Source organism: Pezoporus flaviventris, unplaced genomic scaffold (genome assembly GCF_033815535.1).
Source record: "Pezoporus flaviventris isolate CSIRO_AGI_PZ_B2104156 unplaced genomic scaffold, CSIRO_AGI_Pfla_v1 ptg000034l, whole genome shotgun sequence".
Classification (NCBI taxonomy): domain Eukaryota; kingdom Metazoa; phylum Chordata; class Aves; order Psittaciformes; family Psittacidae; genus Pezoporus; species Pezoporus flaviventris.
The window spans coordinates 2,062,724-2,087,613 of NW_026892582.1; the positions used below are offsets into that span (position 1 = coordinate 2,062,724).

The following is a 24,890-nucleotide window of genomic DNA, read 5'->3' on the forward strand; positions in this document are numbered from 1 at the left end:
GCACTAACTGCCACCAGGGAATTCTCCCCACTGCCTCCTACCCCCTTCATGGAATCCCAGCCTGGTTTGTGTTGGAAGGGACCTTAAAGCTCCTCCAGTTCCAACTACCCCTGCCATGGGCAGGGACCCCTTCCGCTAGAGCAGCTTGCTCCAAGCCCCTGTGTCCAACCTGGCCTTGGGCACTGCCAGGATGCCCATCACATGGGATGTGCCCTGGAACTTTTGCAAAGAAAAACAAAAGTGAAAAGCTCTAAGGGGTTTTCTTGACAATGTTTTGCCTCCCCCCTCCCTCCACCAAAGCAAAGTGTTTCTCTGGTCAAGCACTTCTGCTACATTTCAAACCTGGGGCACTTCCTCTCTCCATGTAAGGATGGGGAAAGGAGTAAAAGGGTAAAAGGCAAGAGACATTTCACAAACCAGAAGTGCAGACCTCTGCTCTGAGGAGGGGAAGATGTGCACCCTTCCTACAAGAAGTGTTATCAAAACTTCTTTTGTCAACCAAATACTTCTTGGCCAGAAAACCCAGCAGCCAAGTGCATGAACCCAGCAGTGCTGTGCCATGGCTGAGCTCCCCGAGCCTACCTTCAGGACGTGGTGCAGGCTGTCCAGGTCGCAGCAGGTGCCAAAGTTGGCCTGGTAGAGGTGCTCGAGCAGCAGAATGAGCGTGGCACGCTGCGGGTGCTCGCTGGAGCTCAGCCTCTCAGCGATGGAGAGGAACTCGCTCTGCACCTCAGAGGGGTTGAGCAGCAGCACCGTCCTGGTGGGGACAAGGTGATGGGTTTAGGCCATGAGCCAGGCCTGGACACCGGTGGCACATGAGACTTGGACCAATGCACTCTAGATGGCAGTGTCCTCTCACGTTAGGCACAGCCAGAGGGTCTCGGGGTGCCAGTTCCAGCTGCAGCGCCAGGGAGCGGATGGACGAAAATCGTCCATCCTGCCACACGTGCAGTATCACCTGCCCCGTCAACCCAGCAGCCCGTTGTCCTGACAGCCAGCACATACAATGAAGGGGAGGGCTGAAATTGGGAATGGCCCCAAAACATGTTCCGCCCCCCCCCATCCCCATTCCCCCCGCAATATGCAGGTCAGAGCATCACTTCTGGGCTATAAGGAAAAAGAGCTGCATCCTTCAGCTGCAGCTTTGCTCTGGACCACAATATGAACACGCACAGGCTTTAGACTCCCAAACCTGCAGCCCAGAGAGCACATGCTTACATTGACAGATAAGAGCAGTCCACCTCACTGAGCAAAAACTACTCTGAAGGATGTGCTCTGGTGTGCTTGGTATTACAGGGCTCAGGCAATGGGCAAAAGCTTTCAATAAGCACCAGGTCCAGCTTGTGTACAGCTTTGTGACAGGTTTTCAGGGCTTTTTATGCAAATACAGCCATCCTGCTGTAAGTCATTGGTGGCTGCACCAGTATAAGCAAAGCAGAGCAGCAGAGCTGTGCTGGGGAAGCAACACAGCAGCACCAGCACAGCTGGGTGGATACAGACACAGATCCAGGGGTGCACAGCACGAGTGGAGAAGCCAGAAAAGCAGGAGACCCCCCCTGCAGAGTGGAGGGGTCTGTGCACGAGGGACTGTCCCTGGAGCAGGCACTGCAGCCAGGAAGGGAGCACACTGCCCAGGCTCATTTCCCTGTTCACGAGGTGTCCTGGCAGGAGGAAGGTTCAACCACAAATAAGGTGCAAAGTCTGACTGTGCTGCAAGGCTTTCAGCAATCATTGCACGGGGATGGACTCGCTTCTGACCCCCTTTGGGGTGGTGGCTCCCAAACACGTAGATCAAAGCATCTCCTCCCTGTTCTCCAGCATGTGCTGAGATCAGCAGCCCCTGTGGAGGAGACTGCCTCCTCGTCTCCCCTGGAGACTGGCCCTGTTCACCCGGGTCTGCAGCCCTGCAGGATAACTGACACAGGGAGCCCACAGACCTTGATCCAGAGCTGGGGACCCACTCTCCATGTCCCTTCCCACAGCTCAGCCCAGTTCTCCCCACCACCCACTGCTATACCCCGAAGATGCCCTCGCTGCAGCCCCACTGCTCCTTAAGCAGTGGGAGACCATGGGGAGGCTGCAGCATGGCACCAGCAGCGCCAATGGCCACACTTACACAGTGGAGCTCTGGTAGTTCTTCACAGGCAGCCCCTGTTCTGTCCTCACCAGCCTCTGGAAGGAGATCCCTGAGGAAAGAGCAGAGGACATGAGACACAGCACTGCTGCAGACTGCTCTGCCTCAGAGGCACGCTTTGCCTCCTAATGTGATGCTAACCTGGCTGAGCCGCTGTCCAGAGCGGGCACAGCGGCACCAAAAGTCCTTGTGGGGACAAGACTCAGCCACCATGTAAGTCTAGGGGCAAAGAATGTAAAAGGTAAAAGCCCAGAGCGACGGTAAAGCAACCAAAGATTGGGATGGGAGAGATGCTCCATCCAGTCCCTTATGCCACACTGTTGATGTGGAATGCGAATTGCATGGATGCTATTTAGCAGCTTCTGCCCATTGCTTTAGCTCCCCAGGCCCTGGATCTCACTTATGGACAGCAGGTCACTGCCACCTTCTCTCCCACAGAGACGAGCTCAGACTGGACCCAGCAGAATTGAGGCTGGCATGGACAGTCCCTGTCCCCATCCCTGGGCTGCCATCGGAACCTCCTACCAGGTGGCATTGGATGGACCTGGACCGTGTGGCAACAGCACAGCCCATGTCACCCCCGAACAGCAGGACTGGGGCACATCTTGGGAAACGCGGTGTTAATGAGATCCATCACCTTCATTGCTACAGGCAGCCACATCCCAACACCAGCTGCTGCTTGGCAGCCCTGCTCCAGCACCCATGAGCAGCACATGTTGCTCATGCAGGCCCCCGATTACAGCAGCACTCACTCCCCCTGCAGAGGCATCACCCCAGTCGGCACATAAAAGCTATCTCATTCTTGGCAAATACTGACAGCAGCTTGTCTCAGTTAATATTCACCCTCCTCTCAATAAAAAGCTTTTGCTTCAGCCTTGCAGCAGGTCACAGAGGCCACACAACAAGCTTATAAGGTCCTGGTCAGCTTACCAGCAGAGAGCATGTTTTCTGCTGTTCTTGGCTCCAGCTGGGGGAGAGGCCACAGTGAGGGGCAGCACTGGGCTCCCCAGCCCCATCAGGCCAACACCTCCCACACAGCATCCTTTGGCAGGGGAGGGGAAATCTCATCTGCTTGTAGGAAGGGAAAAGCTTTTGGACCAAAGTCCCCAGCTCACACAGCCTCAGGGACCAGCAATGGTGGTGCTGGGTCAACAGCAGAAGGTAGCAATTCCCCTCCAGCACTGGGGCTTTCCCAGCCATCTGTAAACACAGTCCCAACTGGTGCCATAGCAATAAGTGACCAGGAAGGAGCTAGGGAAGTCTGTGGCTGCACCAGCATGGGGTGAGCATCCCCACATCTGTGCTGGCCCTGCAGCTCTGAGCTGGAGGCTGAATCCAGCACAACAGACCAGCCAGACCCTGCCTGGTGCCCGTGGCCATTTATGCTGGTGGAGCCTTGAGCTGGGGATAGAAGAACCAGTCCAGTGCCAGCACTGCAGAGGGTTTATTTCAATGTTTGTTCCTTTGAAAGCACCTTTCACCCCATCCGCACCTACAAGCTCCCACCTCCGCAGAGACCCTGTTTCATGTCCCCGTCCTGGCTCTACAAAGCAGCTACCCAGGTTAGGGATGGGGGTAAGGACCCAGCCCCAGCTCGCGTACCCATCCAAGGCCTCCCAAGTCCTGCTCGGAGCCGGTCAATGCCATGACCCTGTGCAGGAGTAAACAAGGCCTGAAATGTGCTCTGTGTGATACCAGCTCTCCATAAGCCACCAACAGACAGGGAGATTAGGGGAAAAGGCCTTTTAGAAATAATTGGAAGAGCTGCTCCATTGGGAACAACAGGACATCTACAAGGAGGCCTTAATTAGGAGGAGGGCTGCTGCTGCTGATAGATGTGCCCAAAGCTGTATCACAAGGTGTCTCAGCTGTAAAGAAAGAGCCAGAGAGCCCCCCAGCCCTACGGAAATCTCCACGCAAGGGCAGGCTCAAGGCTTCAGCCACCTTGATGCTGATGAATGGCCCCACTGTTATCACCCCATTTACACCACTGAGCATCCCGAACAAAGCCCAGGGCTGGGCAGGAGCAGCCACATATGTCTTGCCATGGAAAAGACCCACCAGACCGAAAGGCAGCCAGGAAACAGTTACACTTTCTGCTAATTCACACTGGTCCAGAGCTGAGCCTCCCAAGGATGCACCCACCACCTTGCATGCAAGGCAGCCACCCAAACCACAACCCTGCCCTGCTCCTCCAGAGGAATCTGGTGTCACCCTGTGCAGAGGATGGAGGGCAGAGCTCCTCACGTCCTGGAAAAGGTGAGGGTTGGGAAGCACGAGGTAGGTGTAGGCATCGCACCCAAGGGATGCATGAAGTGAGGTGGAAGAGCAGCACCAGAAGAGCCTCAGGATCCAACTTGTCACGGCAGGGGGTGGCCCGGGGGAGCGGTGGGGCAGGAGCGCTTACCAGGGGCCTTAAGCTCATCGCTGATGAAGGTGAGCAGCTTGCGGAAGATGTCGCAGTAGGGCACGGGCCAGGTCAGGAAGCTGTGGTACACACCGGCAGCTTTCAGGAGCAGGTCGGAGCCCGATGGGAAATGGGGAGCCTGCAGGGGGGCGGGGAGACACTGTTAGAAAGGGAGCAAAGACACGGGCTCGAGCACTGCATCAGAGCTTAAGGGCTTAGGCTGGAAGTGGGAGGAGAAGATCAGAGCAGAGGCTCACCCTGTGACACCCCTCCTCTCACAAAGCAGGGTCAAAGTACCCCCCCCGGCACAGCTCTGAGAAAGCTCCATCCGCTCTGCACCTTCCCAACCTCCCGGCTGTGGCTCACATGCCAAAGCCTATATATACATTTCTTTTTAACAACCAGAGATCCATACAGATGAATGGCATCACAGCCTGTGCTTTTGCAAGACCTGGCAGCAATGATTTCCTCGGGATAATGATGCATTGTGCTAATAATAATAAGAAGAAAGGGTTTCCTGTAAGGGCTCCGCTCCTTTGCGGCACTGCTGCCTTTACATTTTGCACAAGTAAAGGCTAATGAAAAAACTTTGCCTTCTCTGCACAGAGAAGGGTCCATCTCCCTTTCTGATTAGCCCATCTTAAAAAGAAAACCCACTGAAGCTCATTTTTTACATCTCTCAGCTCAGACAATGGTTGCCTGGTCTTGATCCCTATAGATTCTTATAGCCTTTTCTGAGATTAATTGATCAGACCATGATGTTTCAGACAAAAGCCGCTCTAATTTCGGTGACTGCTCTGCTGGGCTCCACAGGGAATGACTCTGCACCCCATGCATCCCCAGGGGCTGGGATCAAGCTATGTGCAGCAGCCTCAGGACTTACATACAGGACGGCGTAGTAGAAGAGCAGAGCCAGGGGCATTACGAGGTCGTAGTCGCACTTCTCCTGCACCTGTAGGAAACAGCCCGGGGCAGCAGGATGAGCTGGGGTGCTCGCCATGAGCGTCACCCAAAAGCATCCTTGGAGGTGCCAAAGAGACTTCCCAACAATACAGCCAAGCACTCACCCAGCACATCACCATCCCCAAAACTTTCCTTGTCTCCATGGGAAAATAACCCTTGAAGCCCCAGTAACCCACACTAACGGGACCAGCAGGTCAGCACAGGCTGCTGCTCTGCCTTCACCCTCAAGAAGCTGGATTTGGTCATGTTCCCAGCCCTCTGATCATAGAATGGTTTGTGTTGGAAATGACCTTAAAGCTCCTCCAGCTCCAACCCCTGCCACAGGCAGGGACACCTTCCACTAGAGCAGCTTGCTCCAAGCCCCTGTGTCCAACCTGGCCTTGAACACTGCCAGGGATGGGGCAGCCACAGCTTCTCTGGGCACCCTGTGCCAGCGCCTCAGCACCCTCACAGGGAAGAGCTTCTGCCTAAGAGCTCAGCTCAGTCTCCCCTCGGGCAGGTTAAAGCCATTCCCCTCGGTCTGTCCCTACAGGCCCTTGTCCAAAGCCCCTCTCCAGGTTTCCTGCAGCCCCTTCAGGCACTGGAGCTGCTCCAAGATCAGCCCAGCCTTGCAAAGCTCAGCAGCATGGTGCACACCATATATTCTTGTCCCAGCCTTTGCCACTGAATAGCCAGCAGGATTATTTCACTGAGTGACACACAGCTCAAGGATACACTTGTCTCCTTCCTGAGCACAGGAAAGTGCAATAAACCCTTACATAAACCCTAATAGACTATCTGCAAATGCTATCTGCAAATAAACACATTCCAGCTATTAAAAAATATAAATGGATGAAACTGAAAATACAGCTTGGCAGCCTTTCTTTCCCCAGAAAGGTAACATTTACCCCATCACATGAATCCCAGTGGAGGAGTTAGGAAACACATCACCATTTCCTGCCACATCAAAGGATTCCTCCAAGGTCTTCCCAGGAGCAGCCCGGGGTGACCCTGCTCAAGCGATGGTGCCTCAAGCCTCTGCAGGACATGATGGGACCCTATAGGCTTGATAGGATCGGCCCTGCTGCAGCTTCACCTCCCTGCTGTGCCTGGCCCCATGCTGCACAGTGCAAACCTGCCTGCATCCAGCATCCCAGCTCCATGCCTGCTCTGCAGGAAGCCCAGCAGAGCTACAGCAAAGTTTCCATCAAAACCAACAGGAAACTTCCCATTTGCTTTGATTTGGATTAACACTTCCCAGTGTACACCAGGGGAAGGTGTGGGGAAGTCTGGCTCCATGCGTGCAGCCCCTGCATGGCACCAAGCAGCGCTTTGGGAAATCAAACCCCTTCCCCGTGGATCTGCAGTGCTGCCAAAGAGCAGACATTGGTGATGGGTTTTTCCCTTGTAGCTCCCCATGTGCTGAAAGCTGGTGGGACACACAGAGTTGCTCCCATAAGGGTTTTGGACCTGCAGACGCAGCAGCACCCCAAGCTCCAGTGCTCCAGCAGTACCTTACCACACCCCCAAATCACCCACCATTCCATGGGGAACGGCTTTAACCTGCCCGAGGGGAGACTGAGATGAGCTCTTAGGCAGAAGCTCTTCCCTGTGAGGGTGCTGAGGCGCTGGCACAGGGTGCCCAGAGAAGCTGTGGCTGCCCCATCCCTGGCAGTGTTCAAGGGCAGGTTGGACACAGGGTCTTGGAGCAAGGTGCTCTAGTGGAAGGGGTCCCTGCCTGTGGCAGGGGTTGGAGCTGGATGAGCTTTAAGCTCCCTTCAACACAAACCAGGCTGTGACTCTGAAGCTCTGCAAAACCCCATTTCTGGCAAGCCCCAGAGCTGCCCCAGCCCCAGTCCCCCCAGAACTCACCTCCTTGGCCTTGCCGAGGATCTTCTCCACAAGGATGACGTAGTTGCTGGCGTCCCGGCTCACCAGCTCCTGCAGGCTCCAGCAGTTCAGGCACAGCCCAGCTGCAGAAGACAGAGCTGCTGTCACCCACAGCCAGCTCAGGGAGGTCACAGGAGGGATGAACATGGGGAGGGGGTCAGGGTGAAGGTGTTTGCTGCCTGTGTCACATCACGGTGAAGAAGACCTCACGCCCTCATTCTGAACGATCCAATCTCACCAAATGGGGCTTATCTCCACAGCACGGCTTCATGCCCAAGCACTCAACTGGCACAGCCCAATGTGCCCAAGCTCGGCTGGATGCCTCTTCCTCGGGGAAGCTGGGTAGCTGACATGCCTGCACTGCCATGTGCATGCTGCAGAGGCCAGAGGGGTGGTGGATGCTCACCTTCATTGTGCCTGAGCGCAGAAAACCCATTGGTGTAAGCCTTTGCTCTGCAGCCCCTCTCACAAACGCCCCGGATGCCCTAACTATGAACTCACTCAAACCCTGCAAAATTCAGTTCCTATCAGGCACACATCCAACCCTCTCCAGCTGCATCACACCTGAGGGAAGATGCTCCATCTCCTCAACCAGCTTCCCCGCACCCTGGCCATGCACATCAGCATCATTAAGCCTGCCCAGCATTTATTCCATCTCTTAGCACCTTTAGATTTCCATTAAATATATTAAACCCCACCAGAAGTTTAGGCATATTGAGGGGTGAATTGCCATGTGAAGGGATGGAGAGTCCTTCACTCCTGCTGACTGAAACCTTCCCGGCCTCCATCCCCAGACATCTGCCTCTTGCTGCTGGGACCTGACGGGTGACAATGGCCCAAGGTGTTTCCCGAGGCCATCGCTCTCCTTGGAGGTCAGGGCCACCTCCCAGATGGCTCTAGAGGAAATGATCAGTGTGAAGGCTGCCGAGCACCTCCATTCATCCTGGCCTCGGCTCCCAAGGGAGGAGGCGGTGCTCGCCAGCTCCACCAGACCAGGACCTGCAGCACCTCCTCCTCCCGCCAGGGACCAGGCACCGCACACAGACCCCTACAGAGAAGTTATGGGGAAATGTCAAGCAAACAGCCTAACATCTTTATCTCCATTCCACACTGCCATGGATTTTTTCACCAGGAGTGGATCCAGTCCACACAGCTCAGCCACAGCCCGTGGCAGGGTTCAGAGGTGCTGGCATGGGGGCTCTTTCAGTCTCAGTCCAAAAGCAAACCCAAGAGAAACAGCATCTCACACCCCAGGGAGTGGGGCTAGTGATCTCAGGAAAAAATAAATACAAATACATCTGCTTTTTACTCAGCAGCACAGAAACATGGGCACCAACCTATGTGCATTGCCTGCCCCTCTGGAGCTACCAAGGAAGAGGCAATGCCATGAGCAGGCAAAAGGACAGTGTATTCACTACAAAGCCACAGGGCACATTGTCTGCCCCATCCCTCAAACATTATCCCTAGATGCAGAGGCTATAAATTCATCAGCCATACAAAGATGCCATAAAAACACCTTTACACACCTTCTAGGTGCTAAACAAGATGAGGTTAAACCACGGGAGAGGTCTGCTGTGGTGGCCCAGCCAGGAGAAGGCCAATGCCAAGACAAGCAAAACTAGCTCTAAGGTTGCAAAGAGAGGCTTCATGTGCCCTCCGTGGACAGGCGTTTGCTTACTAGGACACACACTGCTCCTGTGCCTTCATGCCTATCCAGTCTGTCACCGAATTAAGAGGCAGGAGCCTTCCCCCATGGGAATGCTCCCCTGCTGCCACGCAGCTTTTCCCTGTCAATGAATTGTTTTCCCACTGGGAAGTTCCCAAGCAGTTCAGATGCACTCGCTGATAGTTACAGCTCCAAGTTTTAATTCGCCTCATCCTCCTGGCACCTCGGTGCATGTGCTGACATCCAGAGCACAACCTCAGGTCGTGATACCCCATCAGCGAGGCCATGGCCACAGCGAGCCGGTAACTCAGCGATGTTCCGCTTCCCTTTTGAGCCCCTCATAAGCCAGCACAATGGCACAAAGCCATGGCCCTGCCGACAATGACTCCAACAGATTGCTTGAACCAATCAGTGTTATCCCAGAGTGCGGCATCCTCCAGGGAAAGCCGCAGCACCCGCGGGATAGCCAAGAGGTGCTCTAAGCTGCCAGAGCTTTGCTGTCCTCGGCAAGAAGCGGCTCATGTGTGTATTAAACGTCCTGTCCCGCTTCAGCCGAGAGGGATGTTCCATCCGTGAGAGCCCGACCCTGGCGTGGCCACCCTGGGCTGCCCTGGCCATGAGGAGCAGGAGCCACAGGAGCAGCAGAGCTGAGCTGCGCCGGGCGCATCGCCAGGTACGGAGAACACCGCTTCCTGCGCGAGTGTAACCACATACACAAATAGCCCAGCAAGACCAGGGCTCTTTCCTTCCTTTCACTCGAGCAAGGCAGGAGGAAACTGCAGCAGCAGCAGCAGCTTGCTGCTTTATTCTGCACTGAATGGGGCAGAGGGAAAGGTGCTGAGCTGCTGCCCTGGGGAGGAGCTGGGACAAAGGCACTGTGAGTGGACTGGGAGGACGGGCAGGTAGCAGAGACAAGGGCAGGGCTGGAGGGAAGCTGAGAGCTGGGCTGGTTCAGCCTGGAGATGAGAAGGCTCCTGAAGGGGAGACCTGAGAGCAGCTCCAGTGCCTGAAGGGGCTGCAGGAAACCTGGAGAGGAGCTTGGGACAAGGGATGTAGGGACAGGCCAAGGGGAATGGCTTTAACCTGCCAGAGGGGAGACTGAGCTGAGCTCTTAGGCAGAAGCTCTTCCCTGTGAGGGTGCTGAGGCGCTGGCACAGGGTGCCCAGAGAAGCTGTGGCTGCCCCATCCCTGGCAGTGCTCAAGGCCAGGTTGGACACAGGGGCTTGGAGCAAGCTGCTCTAGTGGAAGGGGTCCCTGCCCGTGGCAGGGGTTGGAACTGGAGGAGCGATGTTACCTTCAAACCCAAACCAGTCTGGGATTATATGATTCTATGATAATTCAGACCTGAGGTCTTCTGACCCATTTTGGGGTCTTCTACAGGAACTCTTTGCTGAAGGACAAGGATGGGGTGCCCAAGGAAGTTGTGAATGCTCCAGCCCTGGCAGCGTTCAAGGCCAGGCTGGACAGACCCTTGGGTGGCATGGTTTAGTGTGAGGTGTCCCTGCCCATGGCAGGGGGGTTGGAACTGGGTGATCTTAAGTTCCCCTCCAACCCGAACTATTCTATTATGCAGACACGGATATTTGAATAACTTCACTATGAGCAGGAACTCTGTTTAACTCATGGCCATGGTAAGGCACTGAGGTTACCCTGGGATTGAAAAAGTGCCAGGAAGCAGCAGGCTGCCACTGTCTGAGATCCTGAATTTGGCAAAGAACATTAACCAAAACCACCAAAACAGCTGTATCCTTGCTAAAAATAATGTGAAATGCAGCTTGAAAATCCTGGACACAACAGACGATGCTGCAAAGCAAAGTGTCTGGCACTGACAGGCATCAGTCAGGACAGGGCATCCACACCTGGGTGGGAATCCCCTCCCCTCCACGCACAGTCCAAGTCAAGAGCATCCACTTCCCAACCACTGGGACCAGAGTCAGTCCCTGCGGCCATATCCCCTTCATCCAGACTAAAAGGGACATTTGGGCATGGCGAGTGACGCTCCTAATGCGCACAGGTCTGGAACAAAAGTCCCAGATGACATTAAAAGCAGAAAGGAGCCACCCACCAGCAAGAACCCTCTCCATCCTTCTGCAGACATCCTGCATCCACCTGGGTCACAGCTGAGCGCTGCGGTAACAGACATTGCCCGCTCATGTCCAGCCTTTAACCCAGCAGTACCCCCAACCCCTTCTCTCCAGGGCTGCTCTCAAGCCTGCATTGACATTGGGGGTTGCTCTGGGTGCAACTGCACCGCTTGAGATGCCTGCAGCACGGCAGGAGCCAGCAGCAGCGGCCTCGGAAGGATGCAGCTTTGTGATTTCTAAGAAGCAGAACACGCTGCCCCCCTCCCGGAGCAGCCCCTCTGACCGCAGCGGTGGCGTTTCCCCTGGGCTGCACCTCACGGGGCAACTGCCAAAGCGGAAAAAACACAACACACAAAACTAGAAATCAAGCAGCCACAGCACATGCACGAGCTGCCGGCGCCCGCAGCGCTCGGGCTGGCATCGGCTCCAGCTGCTGGCAGAAGTGACACAGTTGGATGGGTGGAAAGCAAATGTCTCCATTTCCTCCCTCCCCCAGACCCGCTCCCACCATTTCCACTACGTCCTCACCAGAACAAGGTCCTTTGCTCCAAGGGGCTGCCCAGGGAAGGGCCGACTCACAGCAATTCCTAAGTCAGGGGACTGGAGGTGAGGAGACAGCAAAAGCCCACAGTCACAGCAGCCCCTCGGATGATGCCTGCTGCACTGTGCAGCATTCCAACCTGCAGCTTCCAGAGCCCCCTGAGGAGGGCATAGTGGCTGGAGACAGCCCAAGCGCTTCCACCCAGCCTGCCAGTGAGTTCAGCAAGAAAACCCACAAGCCTGGAGAAATCAGTTCAAAAGTTAAAATTTGCAAGGTTTAGTAACCAGCACACCCCGATTCCGCACTTGGCGCTGCAAGATTTCAAGCACTGCGTTTCACCACTTGGTGATTAACCTGGAGGATCTCCACACCAGATCTGTTCATTCGTAGAATCCCAGACTCGTTTGGTTTGGAAGGCACCTGAAAGTTCATCCAGATCCAACCCCCTGCCACGGGCAGGGACACCTTCCACTGGAGCAGCTTGCTCCAAGCCCCTGTGTCCAACCTGCCCTTGAACACTGCCAGGGATGGGGCAGCCACAGCTTCTCTGGGCACCCTGTGCCAGCGCCTCAGCACCCTCACAGGGAAGAGCTTCTGCCTAAGAGCTCATCTCAGTCTCCCCTCTGGCAGGTTAAAGCCATTCCCCTTGGCCTGTCCCTACATCCCTTGTCTAAAGCCCCTCCCCAGGTTTCTTGTGGCCCCTTTAGGTATTGGAAGACTGCTACAAGGTCTCTCTGAAGCCTTCTCTTTTCCAGGGTGAACAATTCCCCATGAATGTATCTAGATGATTGCAACTGAGCAGGATCTTAAGCTTCTCTTTATTACAGCTGAGCAGACTGAACTCCCTGGGCGCCACATGAGAAGTATCACTGAACCCTCCTCCTCCTGCTCACCGGTGACCTTCATCCATCCTCACTGGCATCCTTCATCCCTTCTGACTTGTGTGCAGCCCCATGGCAGTGACACAGCAGCTCCCTCCCATCCCTGGGGCCTCCTGGGCACTGTGTAGCCTCTCCAGCAGCTCACCATTCACCATGACCCTCCAGCCCCCCTCAAACTCAGCAGCCCAGCACTGCCAGCAGCCAGACCCAAGCCCAGCACTCTCCTCCACCAAAGGCTCCCCCCATTTCACTGCTCACCAGCAAGAAATGAGCTATTTTTCTTCCTTTAGCACACTGTGATTTGACCATTGTCTCTCTGCAGCGACATGGAGGAAGGGAAACTCTGAAGAGGGTCTCCAGAGGTTGTCTTTTCTAGTACTTTTCTAACGTTTTTTCTTGTGATTCAGAAACAATCTTTTTCTTTGGTTCCTCCAATAAACGCTGCAGTTCAGGAAAGATTCTCTGTTTAGACCCCAGAGCTGACCACAGGCTCACCCAGGGTATAAACCTGTGATGGCCAAAGCACTTGCGCTTCTCTTTGCTGACTTCACCGACTACAGCTCTTCAGTCACACAGTGGGGGAAACAACGCATCGGAAGTGATTACTCACCCTCTCTGGAGCCACCTCCTGTCAAATTATGTTAAAAAAAGGCATTAAATAACTTAAAAATAAACACAATCTCCTCGGAAGGTCTCATCCCAAAAGCTGCAGCGTCGTGGGTGCTATTTTGGTGTGCAGAAATGGTAAAAACGAGGGGAAAGCAAATAAACTGGGAAATACAAGTGATGTAAGAAGTTCAAAACAAGAAAGGAGAAGGCTACAGCAAAGTTTAGAACAAGCTGGATAGATTCACTGACCGACCATATGAGGAACAGAGCCCTGCCATAAATAACAGCCTGGATCTGACACAGCAGTAATTAAACTGTTGCTTGTAATACGGGGAAGTCAGAAGACTGAAAACATTTCTGCTCTGATTTTGAACAGAAATAGGATGCACTGCTATGGGTGTGGGTACATCTGTGAATTATGCTCTGTTTTCCCCAAATCACATGTGTTACCGCAATAATGAAACACTTCCTACTCCGACTGCAAGGGGGTAGGATGTGGAACAGCAGCTCCTCAAAGCCGACATGGACATGCCATGGGGTAAAGTACTTAGAAGCGGCTTTGGCCACGCAGCGCTGCTCTCGGAGCTGTCCCACCGTGGTACTTGGGGCCATGGCACAGGAAAGCCATTAACATCACATCCACCAACCACTGCGGGAGCAGGGCTCTCCGGTCACGCTGAACATTTTTGGCAACAGCACAACTGTTTTCGATGAAAGGGAACTTTCTGATGTGTAAAATGCCCGAGATCTCCTCGGAATGCCAGTTCATTCTGCCAAACCCCTCAAAACCCACATGAAGAGGACTGAAAGCAGCAGGCAGAGAGATGGGGGGAAATCATTATTACTGAGGGATCAGTGGGCAGCAGAGCTGTTCCCAGCAGAGCCCACAACCCCCCGACGCTGCCCCACACAGTCTGGTCTTTGCTAATGAACCAGAAAAGTTATGAAGTCATTTTTAAAGGCTGCCTTAACATGACCAGCAGCACTGAGGGGCTGGGATTAGAGCAAGGCAGAGATTATGAGTGACACAGGAATTGATTAATTATAATTACAGGAAGAGGCAAGTTATGCAGTGCGCGGTGAATGGCTTGGCACGATGGACTCCTTTGGACATGCACTGGAACGGTCGTAAGCCTGAGCTCGTGCTTCCAGGAACGGGGATTATAGGTCACACTCCAGGGCCAGTTTGCCCAGAACGTGGGGAGCCCAAAAGGACCCATGAGTCCTGGTCAGAAACAAGACACAGAGTGATGCTCCAGCACAGGTTGCTGGCATCACTCCAGCAGGTGAGGAAACAGGCATGGCCAAAGGGATTACTGCAGTACTTGGCAGAAGGTAGGACATTGCTTGCACCACTTTGCTGACTTACAGGTAAACAGAAAAGCAGAAGGGGTTGCAAACAGACAAAAGGAAATCTGAATTTGACAGGCCCCCAAATTCATTTCATTTCTTCCATTCACAAGAGGATTTGGGAGTGATGTAACTGCAGTCTGCAAATGCCAGGAGGAGGAAGACAGATCAAAATGACATTCAAAAATGACTTCTGCCCACTGCTGCTCTAGCCTCACTGCTGGCATCCCAAACTGCTCAACATGGCTCAGATCTTTATGGTCACCATGGTATCTGGTCTAGATTTAAAAATATCTCCACACTTGCTTCTGACAATGCAGAATAGATTACACCCATAGGTTTTGAGGACTGCATGCATTAAAGCAAGGCAAGGCTGGCTGATTACACAAAGGAGTCTTTCCTCATAGTGAGAAGCATAGAATGCTTAATTGTCTCCAGCTCAGGCATGGACAACTGGCAAGAAGCCGTGCATCTGATGAATATACATGTAAGACTTAACATGACTTGTTCAACATCTTCCTACCACAGCAAGAGGCTCAGGAAGACTGACTATATCTTGGATCCTACCTCTAACATTGAACACTGGAAAGGGGAAAAGGCCTCCAAGCCTCCAGCAGCACCAGCAGCTCTCTCTTACCCAGGTGCCCAGGTAGGTCAGCAGATCGTTCAGAGGCTGAAGAACAAGCTCATGGTTAACAGGTCACTTACCAGCCCATCTGCTGGAGAGCGCATCTCTGCTAAGCCCATGTAAACATCTTTCCAGAGCGTGATAGATCCTGTCCTCCGTGCACGTGGTGTGCTGCATTTTAATTCATCTCCTACACAGAAAGAAGGAAAAAAGTTAGCATATCAGGTCCCTGTCAAGTGCAAGGAAGAGAGCACTACAACACTCCTACTGTAATGAAGACAAGATCCTCCTGGTAAAGCACCATCCCGTTACTGCCTCCTGCCCACCCCAAAGCCAACCATGCACCCCAGTCTGCTAGCCTGTTGTCTTCCCCTCTGCTCCCGTAATGCATCCCAACCATGGCAAAGAAAAGGAGGTGCACACATCCACAACCCCATCATGAGAGGCTGTGGGGCCAAGGCACCCTTTGCTGACCTGCTGCAGGCACATCTGCCTTCTCACAGTTTCCATCTTTGGAAGGGATCAAGTCTAGCTCACGTGTGTGTGGCAAGGAGGTAACAGTGGGTTAGCCTCCATTGAAGATAACACAGCAAGAGATTACAGCTGCAGCACCTTGCAGTGGGCTGGATGGGAAATATACAACAGCCCAGGCTGGAAGGGATCTCAAAAGATCATGTAGTTCAGTGTGGGAAAAGTGACAGCAGAACCCAAACTCCTCCTTATATGAGCCACGGATCATCCTTGGCAACTAGTGTCCAGTGGAGATGGTCACAAACCCATTCTCAAGTGCCAACCTTGTACGAGCCAGGAAAGCCTTAAGCTTTCAACTGTCACCTTGCTGCCAGCCAGCCAACATGAAGAACAGTTCCATGTGTCCCTGCAGCAATGCAGGAAAATACAGAGGGAGCCTCAGCCCCAACATCCCAGGTCATTGTGAAACTGCAGATTGCATGCCTGGCTGCACCCCTTTCACAACACAGCCCTGGACATCTCGTTTCTCCACCACAGCTCAGGGTGAAACCTAAACTGGGGTAGCAGGGACTGTGCTGGTGGCAGTATGACTTTATTCCATCCAATTCATACGTATCTGGGACACCATGAAAAAAGCAACTTGTCCAAACGTTTACCTGTCAGAACTGCCCCAACCATAAGCAATCAGACAGATGCCCAGGCAGACTCCCTCTTCCCCTGCAGTGCCACCCTGGCATCCAGAGGGACCCTGGGGCAGGCATCTCTCTCCTCTCCCAAAGCACAGAGATGGCTCCATCCCAGAGACTTTGGGTTGGAGGCAACACAAATGCACAAAAATAATCCAGGAACAAGAAATAAAGCCTGCCAATACTACAAAAACTCCCTGCCAAGGAGGCCTTTGCTTTCATCCCAAACAGCACGTCCCTGTACCTAAGCCACACACGTAGTTTCCAAAGCGATCCCGAAGTACTCAAATCTCTGCTTATTTGGTCAGTGTTTGACAGCACTCAGTGGCGGCTGTGCCCATCACAGCTCCCCACCTCCAGGCAGGCAGGAGCAAAAGCCACTGTGATCTCAGCAGAGGTTCCCCCTGCTCAGTGCACTCAGCGTGGCCATCTCCACCCACATGAATTCCTGGCACTTCCACCAAAGGGCTCAGTAAAGCCATGCCCAGCTGCTGGGGCTCCCTGAGAGCCAAGCGAGCAGTGAGGCTCCAGCCCTGCCACTGGAGAGGTCACCAAAAAAATGCACAACAAGCAACCACTGACCTGCCAGATGCAAGCTCTCTCCTTTACCCCAGACAGTCTCATGGGCTCCCGCCTCGTGCCCCACCACCACAGGCTGTTATTACGGTCTTCACCATGTTCTATCCATCCACAGCGTGTGCACGAGGAACACCCAAGAAGCGCTCCGCCACGGTGCTGAGGACTGAATGAGCAGGGAATCGGCACATCAGCACCTTAGTCATGACTTGTGGCAAGAGGAAAGCAGTGACTAAGAGCACGGTGTGACTCACAAGCGGCCTTTACAACACCCAGCTCACAAAAATACACCTCCCTGCACGTCAGCTTGTTTCAGGTCCTTGGAGGGGAACATGGTCCTCACACCACACCAGCCCAGTCATCCCTTCCTGATGCCTCTCGGATCTCAGCACAGGAAAGCAATGGAATTTAAGGACAAAATATTTAATATATCAGGAGGAAGATATCACCATAACTTTCAAACCACAAAACAGTCTTTGGGTTTGTTGTTTTTTTTTTCCTGGTGTGCTATGGACCACACATGAAGTTAAACCTTTCCTCCCAAGGCGGTGATTATGGAAGCATTTTTTCATGGGAGAGGACTCTGCTTGTCCACCGCAACCAAGGAGCAGGAACTTTGCAACCTCTTCTACTGTTTATTCCCCAAACTCTCCCTTCCTTTCCACCCACAGGGAGCAAAATGTAGCACAGGGATAGTTCTGGAGGATGTTAGCAGACTTTCCAAAGAGCTCCGTTAAGCACCTCAGGAACACCAAGACAAGTGTTGTCAAGGTTCTTTAGTGCTTTGCAATGGTTTATGATGGTGTTCAGCAGCTCTTTGAATCTGTCCCTCCATCATCTCCCTCCCGCTGGACTCCCAGTAGCAGAAGTGCTAAACCAAGAGCAAAACCAGAGGTATTGGGAGCCGGTGGAAAGGGAGGCCCCATGCAGTGACCTGCCTGTGGCATGTTTCACAACAGGCCAGGGTGAACGCTGCAAGCAGTCATGCTGTGGCACCCTTTGGGGACACCCTCATCATCAAGGCTGGCTGCTGCTCAGCACATTTCCAAGCAGAACAACGCATTGCAAAAGATGTGGGCTTCCCTACCTCTCTCTCAGGTGTCAACAACTCAAATAGAGCTCAACCACCACCCAGGGAAAAGAGAAGGGGTTTGATGGACCAACAAGACAGCAGGGAGGGTAACAAGAGACCAACACCGGATCATCACAGCTCTCCTGCCAGGAAATGCAACACAAAGCCCTCACATCTGTACAGCCCCACTGTGAAGCACCTACAGATATTGCTCCTAGGAGGCAGGAACAGAGAAGACACTGCAGCACTTGACGGGAACATCCTCAGGCAGCATCTGAGTATCACCCTTGGACAAGGCATTAACCACCCCTCTTTAGAGATGCGTACATACTGTGTACAGAAAAGTGTGGCTGGATCAACTGCCACTCGTGCTCGGCACAGGCTTGGTAGGAGCTGAGCAAAGCAAGAAGGGATTTATCCCACCATGCCTCATGTGTTGAACCCCAGCCTTACAAAATCAAGCTATGGGACTTCAAGCCCTGGCTGTTCTCTAAGAAGAGATTGGTTTCCCTTCTGCAGTAACTATGTGCCTTAAAAGCAACACCCAAACACCATGCAAACCATACAGTATGAAAAAACCCCACCACCACCAAAAATGAATCTTTTGCTGGGCCGTGAAGCCCAAAGCTGCAGGAATCCTCAGGGTGTCACAGCTCCATGACAGGGGCTTTCCACTCAGCTGAGACAGAACGTGCTGTCCCTGCTTGCCTTCACAGCCCTGGGACCTTTCCCCTTCACAGCTTTGCTTCTCAGTATCAGAGCAAAGGAAAACACTTCAGCTCCTTCATGCCCAGTATGATGCTGCTCCAGGAGCAGAAGGTCCCTCTGCACACAGCAGCCAATTCAAGGAGATGACTGAGGCCATTAGCAGTTCCAACATGGTCAGGACAGGGCACATGAGAAGGCAAAGGGGGGGTCACACAGGCTTTTCTGCAAGGAGACACACTTGTATTAAAGTCCACATGTCCTAGCTTCAACATCCAAAGTACTGCTTTGATCTGCGGTGGAGTCCAGGACAATCACCATTAGATTGGGACAGAGGGAAAGAGTTCAAAGATCCCTTCCATGACAGCAAATCCAGCAGGATCTCCCACATGCAGGAAAGGACCTGGCTGAAAGTCCTTTACCTTCTCTGAGGGGACCCTGCAGCAGGGAAGCAACGCACCACTTCACCAGCACTAGAGAAAGCTCCGGGTACCTGCACAGCAGGATAATGCCCTTTCCTGCCCTGATTGTTCCAAAACTGCTGAGCATCCCAGGCAGGAAACGGGAGAGGAAAAACAAGCTCCTTCACCCACAGGATCAGCTCGTGGATATGCTGCCCAGGTTTGCTGAGAGCCACAATGGGTGGAGGGACACTGGCTGCCTCGTGGAGATACTAACTCATGGGTTGATGTGAGGAGGTGGCTCAGCACTTGGCTCACTGCTGCAGTAGAGCCTAGGGCACTGAGAAGAAAAGGGCAGGAAGCCTGATGAGGCTAAAGGAAAAAGAAGCTTGGGCTGATGCTGCAATAGAAGGAAAACCACTTCATTGTGAATTAAAGCAAATTGATCCTACCCAGAGCTTTTTTTCAGGGCAAGATCCTCATACGAGCACCCCAGCAAGGTCATCATCTCCCTTGAAGAGCACTTCAGCTTTCTGCCTCCTCAAAATGGTCAGTGGGCAACAGGCAGGATGGGAGCTTTGGGAGATGCATCCCCATCGCAGTGGAGATGGATGTGCGGCTGCACCGTGCATGGTACCTCCTCCAACGAAAGTGCCTGCTTTTCTTATATTACAGAAGAAATCTTGGGGTTTAACTAACCTTAGCTTGCAAGATTTTACTGCCTCTACACCCATACAGGAGCCAAAGATAGAAACTCAGATCTGAGAGATGGAGCAGCTGGAGGAAGTCTTTGTAGAAATCAGGGCAATGAGGGGAGGAACCTGCGATTTTTAAGATTCAAGCTTCAGCCTTTACGTGTTTACTACTTGAGCGCTCAGCAAAGAGCAGGGAGATGAAGGTGATAAGATGTTCGTTCAAACCACACAAAGGCGGTGTATCAAAAGATCCAGGAGGTGACTGGTTTGACAAACATCCTTTCAGGGTGCTCACAAAGGACAGTGGCATCATCCGACCAGCCCAGCACCACACAACTGCCTTATAGGGCCTCAGGTTCCTGTCTCATTGAGCAAGGATGAAAGTTGCTCTTACCCTGAGCACTAAGAGCACATCATGCCGTGGCAGGGACCATGAGAGACCTTCACTCCTTGGACTGCAAAACCTCTGCTCCAGGGAGTCTCTAGTCCCTGAACCAACAGAGCAACAGGCAGCAGAGCAGCAACATGAATCCCTTCAAAAACCCATCTGGCAAAAACCAGACCAAGGTCTTACCAAACCCTGTCCATGGAAGAACTGACCATAACCAACCACCGATGTGGGCATGGAGGGCAAACAGACAAATCAGCTCTTACATCTCTGCAAATCCACCCATACACCTACCACCTATCCCAGACATGTTGGCTTGCAGAGATCATCACCACACCATTGCCATGTAGTGGTACAGGCTTGAGAGCAAGGGATAGGAGTAAAAACGTCATTGGGTTGAATTTCTTGAGAAGCCAGTCATAGCAGTGCCTGGGCACCCTGTGGGACTGCCCCATTCTCTCATCTATAAAGAAAGGAGCCAAATTACTTGGAACAGGAGAGATTAGAAACGTGAACCACAGTTAGATCCTCATGATGCTATCTGCTGTTACTCGCATAGCAAAATACAACCAGCAGGCAAACAAAACTGGGGAAGAAGATGTAATCCCCCTCTGCTATCTTCCCACTTTCCTTAGGGAGTAGAGAGAGGAAAGGAAGAGGACAACAGAAATTAAGCACCTTCTTTCAGGACAGAAAGTAGAATCTGAAACAAAAACCTGTTAATTTAATGCTGAAAGCACCAAGCCCAGGTTGATCAACTCGTACCATCTAGCCTGACAGTACGCACAGGAGGGGCAGAAGAGAACATGGATGTCTCATTCATGCTCTACTCCAAGGTGGGTCATGAAGACCTCAGTGATGGGCCTCTGAGCAAGACACATCCAAAAAGCAGAATTTAAGTGGTAAACATCACCTAAATGTTGTTGAGAAGGGGCAGCAGGACAGGATCATCCAGCACAGGGCTGGAAGGGCAGGCTAAGGGGTGGAAAAAATGCAACGGGCAAATGATGTATTTGTTGCCATCAGGGTACCAATGAATGATCCAGAACAGAAACAGCTCCAAGGAGCAGTGCAGACTCAGGAGTCTGGCTGGGAGGACCCACAATACCAGTATGCAGAATGCACATGCCAAGGAGTCATCCAGACAGAAAGGCACTGATTGGCACACTTGTGATAGACACCCAGACCAAGGTGGCTTTTCAGAAGATCAAAGTCCCCAGAAGGTTGATTGGTTTGAACAAGCAACACAGGAAAGCATTTGGCCTCTTGGACACACAGGGCTAGCTGGGCAGTTCAGCAATCCCATCACTATGCAAAACTACAGCCAGGAATGAGCTGTACTGCTCATCACTGACAAATTCCACATTCAGGGTATCCAGGATTCATCTCTGCTGGGAAGGATGGGTTTGTCTGCTGCAAGATCCCACCAGCAACAGATGCAACCCATTTCTTGAACTGCTCTGGAAGATCAGCCCCCTACTCTGGGAGAGCTGGATGGAGCAGCACACACAGAAAGTCTTCATGTAACAGATGAGCAACAAGCCATTATATGAACCAGTAACCTTAAAATTGCTGTGGGATTTGCACATAATGCAGGATTCTCAGTGAAGTGCAGCATTTGGAAGTGAAATGGGAAAGAGGTTTCATCAGTAATTTCATCTTAAAGTAGAAGATAAAACTCATGGCACAAGAAAACCAGCTTCTGGAATAAAAACAGCATCTGTGCCTACGGGATAACCGCACTAAGGGACATGACTTCACTACAGGAATGGCACAGGTCATCCCTATAGGCTAACAGAAATTGATTTAATCAACCTGCTCCAGTGGAAGGTGTCCCTGCAAGTGGCAAGGGGTTGGAACTGGATGAGCTTTAAGGTCCCTTCCTACTCAAACTATTCTGTGGTTTCTTAGTGGTAAATGCTGCCTCAGGAAAAGAAGAGGTACCAGCCTGGAAGGTTCCTCGAGATAAAGAACAGGGCACAGCAGCACAACGGGACCCGAGTACCCCTCCAGTGGTGTTGTCTTGCTGAACTACAAAGCGTCATTTACACCAGAAAATGTGAACTGGAAAGCTTACTAAGACTCGGAGATCGCTCCTTGTTCTCACTGTCTGAGAACTGGGCTGAACAAGAGACTCCCACCACAGAGCAGGGAAAACACCTAATGTGCAAAAGCAGTTTCAGAGTCCTTTTAACATCGAACAGCACCTACAAAGGTAATACAAAAAGGGCAAACCAGCAGCCAGGTTTCTGCCCAGGTTCGGCTGCCTGCTCTCCCTGGGTGCTAGCCAGGCTATCCCACTGCAGGCACAGAGAGGCTGGGGGGCCCATAGGGCTCTTTGCAGCAGGGCAGGAAGGGGGGCTCAGCCCAGCCCAAAAAAATCAACACACAAGATGTGATTCATCTCACCAAACTGCCAACAGCTGAACTCAGACACCTCTTTGTGAACAGCTTACCCGAGGCTGCTCAGCTTGTGCCAAAGGGGTATGGAGGATGGTGACTGGTGTCCTGCCAGGACATGCCTGTTGCTCGCCACTGAATGCAACATGATGAGAATCACAGAATGGTTTGGGTTGGAAGAGACTTCAGGTCCTTCCACTAGAGCAGCTTGCTCCAAGCCCGTGTCCAACCTGGCCTTGAACACTGCCAGGGATGGGGCAGCCACAGCTTCTCTGGGCACCCTGTGCTTCTGCCTAAGAGCTCATCTCAGTCTCCCCTCTGGCAGGTTAAAGCCATTCCCCTTGGCCTGTCCCTAAAGACCCTTGTCCAAAGCCCTGGTCAAGTGGAGCAACCTGCTCTAGTGGAACGTGTCCCTGCCCATGGCAGGGGGTTGGAGCTAGATGAACTTTAAGGTCCCTCCCAACCCAAATCATTCTGTGATTCTACGTCTCTCCTAACACAGGGCAGGATTTGCTTTTTACTGCTCAGCGTGACTTTCCCAGCCTGGCACCACAGATGCTCTGATCCCAGGGCAGGGATGAAGGCACCGGAGGGGGCAATGCCCTGAGCTGTGAGGCCATGCTGCAAGACCTGCAGGAGGGTGAGAAGGGGAGCTGGGAACTGAGCAACCACCAAGCTCCACACACGACGTCGCTGCGGCAGCACTCAGCATCACATAGCCCCAAGTGACACCACCAAAACCAGCACCGCAATCCCCGTGCCTATAAAGCAGAGCTGCTGTGGTCGCGGGAAGCCAATTACCCAGGGTACGGGTCTGCAGCAGTTCTTTGAGAGCCACAGGAAGAGGAGAGGCTTCTCGAGCGGCTGGGGGTAAAGAGCTTGAGCCTTCAGCGAAGTAGGGCAAGCGAGTTTGGGCTGTAGATCCCACAGCAAGGGCACTTTTCAGTGGTAATCACAAAACCAGCTCCCCTTGGTACAGCTTTGCTCTGTTGAGCCAGCACTAAGTACCCCAGCTCAGCGGATCAGAAGAGAAAGCCAACAGGAAGCTGAGAAATGCCTAAGACACGTCAGCCCTACACAAGCACCTCCATCCAAGCTCCTTACGTTGCTGCAAATGGGAATCGTGATTTCCCAAGTTTCACCCCCAAGATTACCTGCATTAGCAGCCTGAGCTCAAGGCTAATACTTACAGGATGGACACTGCAAACTCCAAAACAATAAAACCGAGAGGTACGAACACCAACTCCAAATTGAAACCTCTTTGCTTCAGAGACAGAGCTCCAAAGAAAGAATTTAAGGAATGACAAATACCAGAAGCAGTGTTCTGATGCTGCACCCCTCCACTGTCTTTAGCTCAGGAATCAGCTCAAGCTGATGAAGTCTCAGACCTGTTTTACAGCATTAGGACTTGCACCACTCACTGGCAGGCAAGCCCACGTACTTCAGGCATCAGGACCAGATACCAGGATACAGCTTTGCCATGTCCCACATGCAGGTCAGCACACGGGGTGGCTTTAGGACTAGTCCAATGATAATGGAGATGCCGCATGAGGGTCGTGTTTTCAGAAGGGCATGCAACGAAAGCAACAGATTAACTGGGAGTAGCAGCAAAAACTGGATGCAAAGAAACTTAGCAAAAAGAGCAAAATAATTGGAGAAACAAATTCCTCAGGGAATTGGACTGGATTTCAGCAAAATGCATCTGCTCAGAGGGTGCACAAGCGGAGGAGTGACCCTCCCTCTGAGCCTCGAAGACTCAGGCCAAAACCTTTCACCTCCTCATTTAGAAACAGCGTTTGCACTCATCTGACTGCAATTGAAAAAGTAAAAATCAAGCCAGAAAAAAACGAAACTTCTCATTCTGATCAAATGAAACATTTTCCACACACCCGTGTTCAGGTTCATGGTGCAATGAGCAAGACCCCACCAAGCCAGCTGTCCCTGGGACCAGCATCACACCAGTTTTCAGTGACACTGGCTGAGAAAACCGGTACCCAGGCAGGTTCCTGCCACCAAGGATGCTTCTGCACTGGTTCACCCATCACTACACCTGAGGCAGCTGTAACCCTGAGCACTAACGGCACTTGAGAGCTCACCAGCCATTGCCTCTCAGTTCTTCACCCCTGTGGAAACTCTTGTGGCTTCCTCGGAGCTGAAGCAAGACATTAACCCCACGGCACAGCGGGCGAAACATCTTGGGTGAACTTGGGGCATCTTGACTGCACATGCTTGGAGGAGGAGGAGACCCAGGTGCTCAACCCACCTCCTGACAAGGGGTTTTATGAATGGGAAAGTTTTTCTATGGTCTCCCAGCTGGCTTCCCTGTTGGGAGGAGCCGGCTGGCAGAGCTGGGCTCCCTGGAGC

At 52.7% G+C, this 24,890-nt stretch overlaps 2 protein-coding genes across 7 annotated transcripts in view; both read right to left on the bottom strand.

The window, feature by feature from the left end:
* The window catches only part of MYH10 (myosin heavy chain 10), a 273,556-nt gene that overhangs the window by 236,128 nt on the left and 12,538 nt on the right, over nucleotides 1–24,890 (bottom strand). The window lies entirely within an intron of this gene.
* PIK3R5 (phosphoinositide-3-kinase regulatory subunit 5) overlaps nucleotides 1–24,890 on the bottom strand; it is a 56,987-nt gene that overhangs the window by 11,251 nt on the left and 20,846 nt on the right. The window contains exons 1-7 of one of the 3 annotated variants that reach the window (XM_061461951.1): nucleotides 16,872–17,159; nucleotides 15,213–15,322; nucleotides 7,356–7,456; nucleotides 5,425–5,493; nucleotides 4,542–4,680; nucleotides 2,117–2,186; nucleotides 583–757 (exon numbers count right to left, since the gene is read on the bottom strand). In XM_061461951.1, the coding sequence (XP_061317935.1) occupies nucleotides 583–757; nucleotides 2,117–2,186; nucleotides 4,542–4,680; nucleotides 5,425–5,493; nucleotides 7,356–7,456; nucleotides 15,213–15,309 (651 nt within the window). In that variant the 5' untranslated portion in view covers nucleotides 15,310–15,322; nucleotides 16,872–17,159. Of the gene's footprint in view, nucleotides 1–582; nucleotides 758–2,116; nucleotides 2,187–4,541; nucleotides 4,681–5,424; nucleotides 5,494–7,355; nucleotides 7,457–15,212; nucleotides 15,323–16,871; nucleotides 17,160–24,890 lie in introns of those variants that run through there. The other 2 variants (XM_061461949.1, XM_061461950.1) reach the window with 2 other exon arrangements.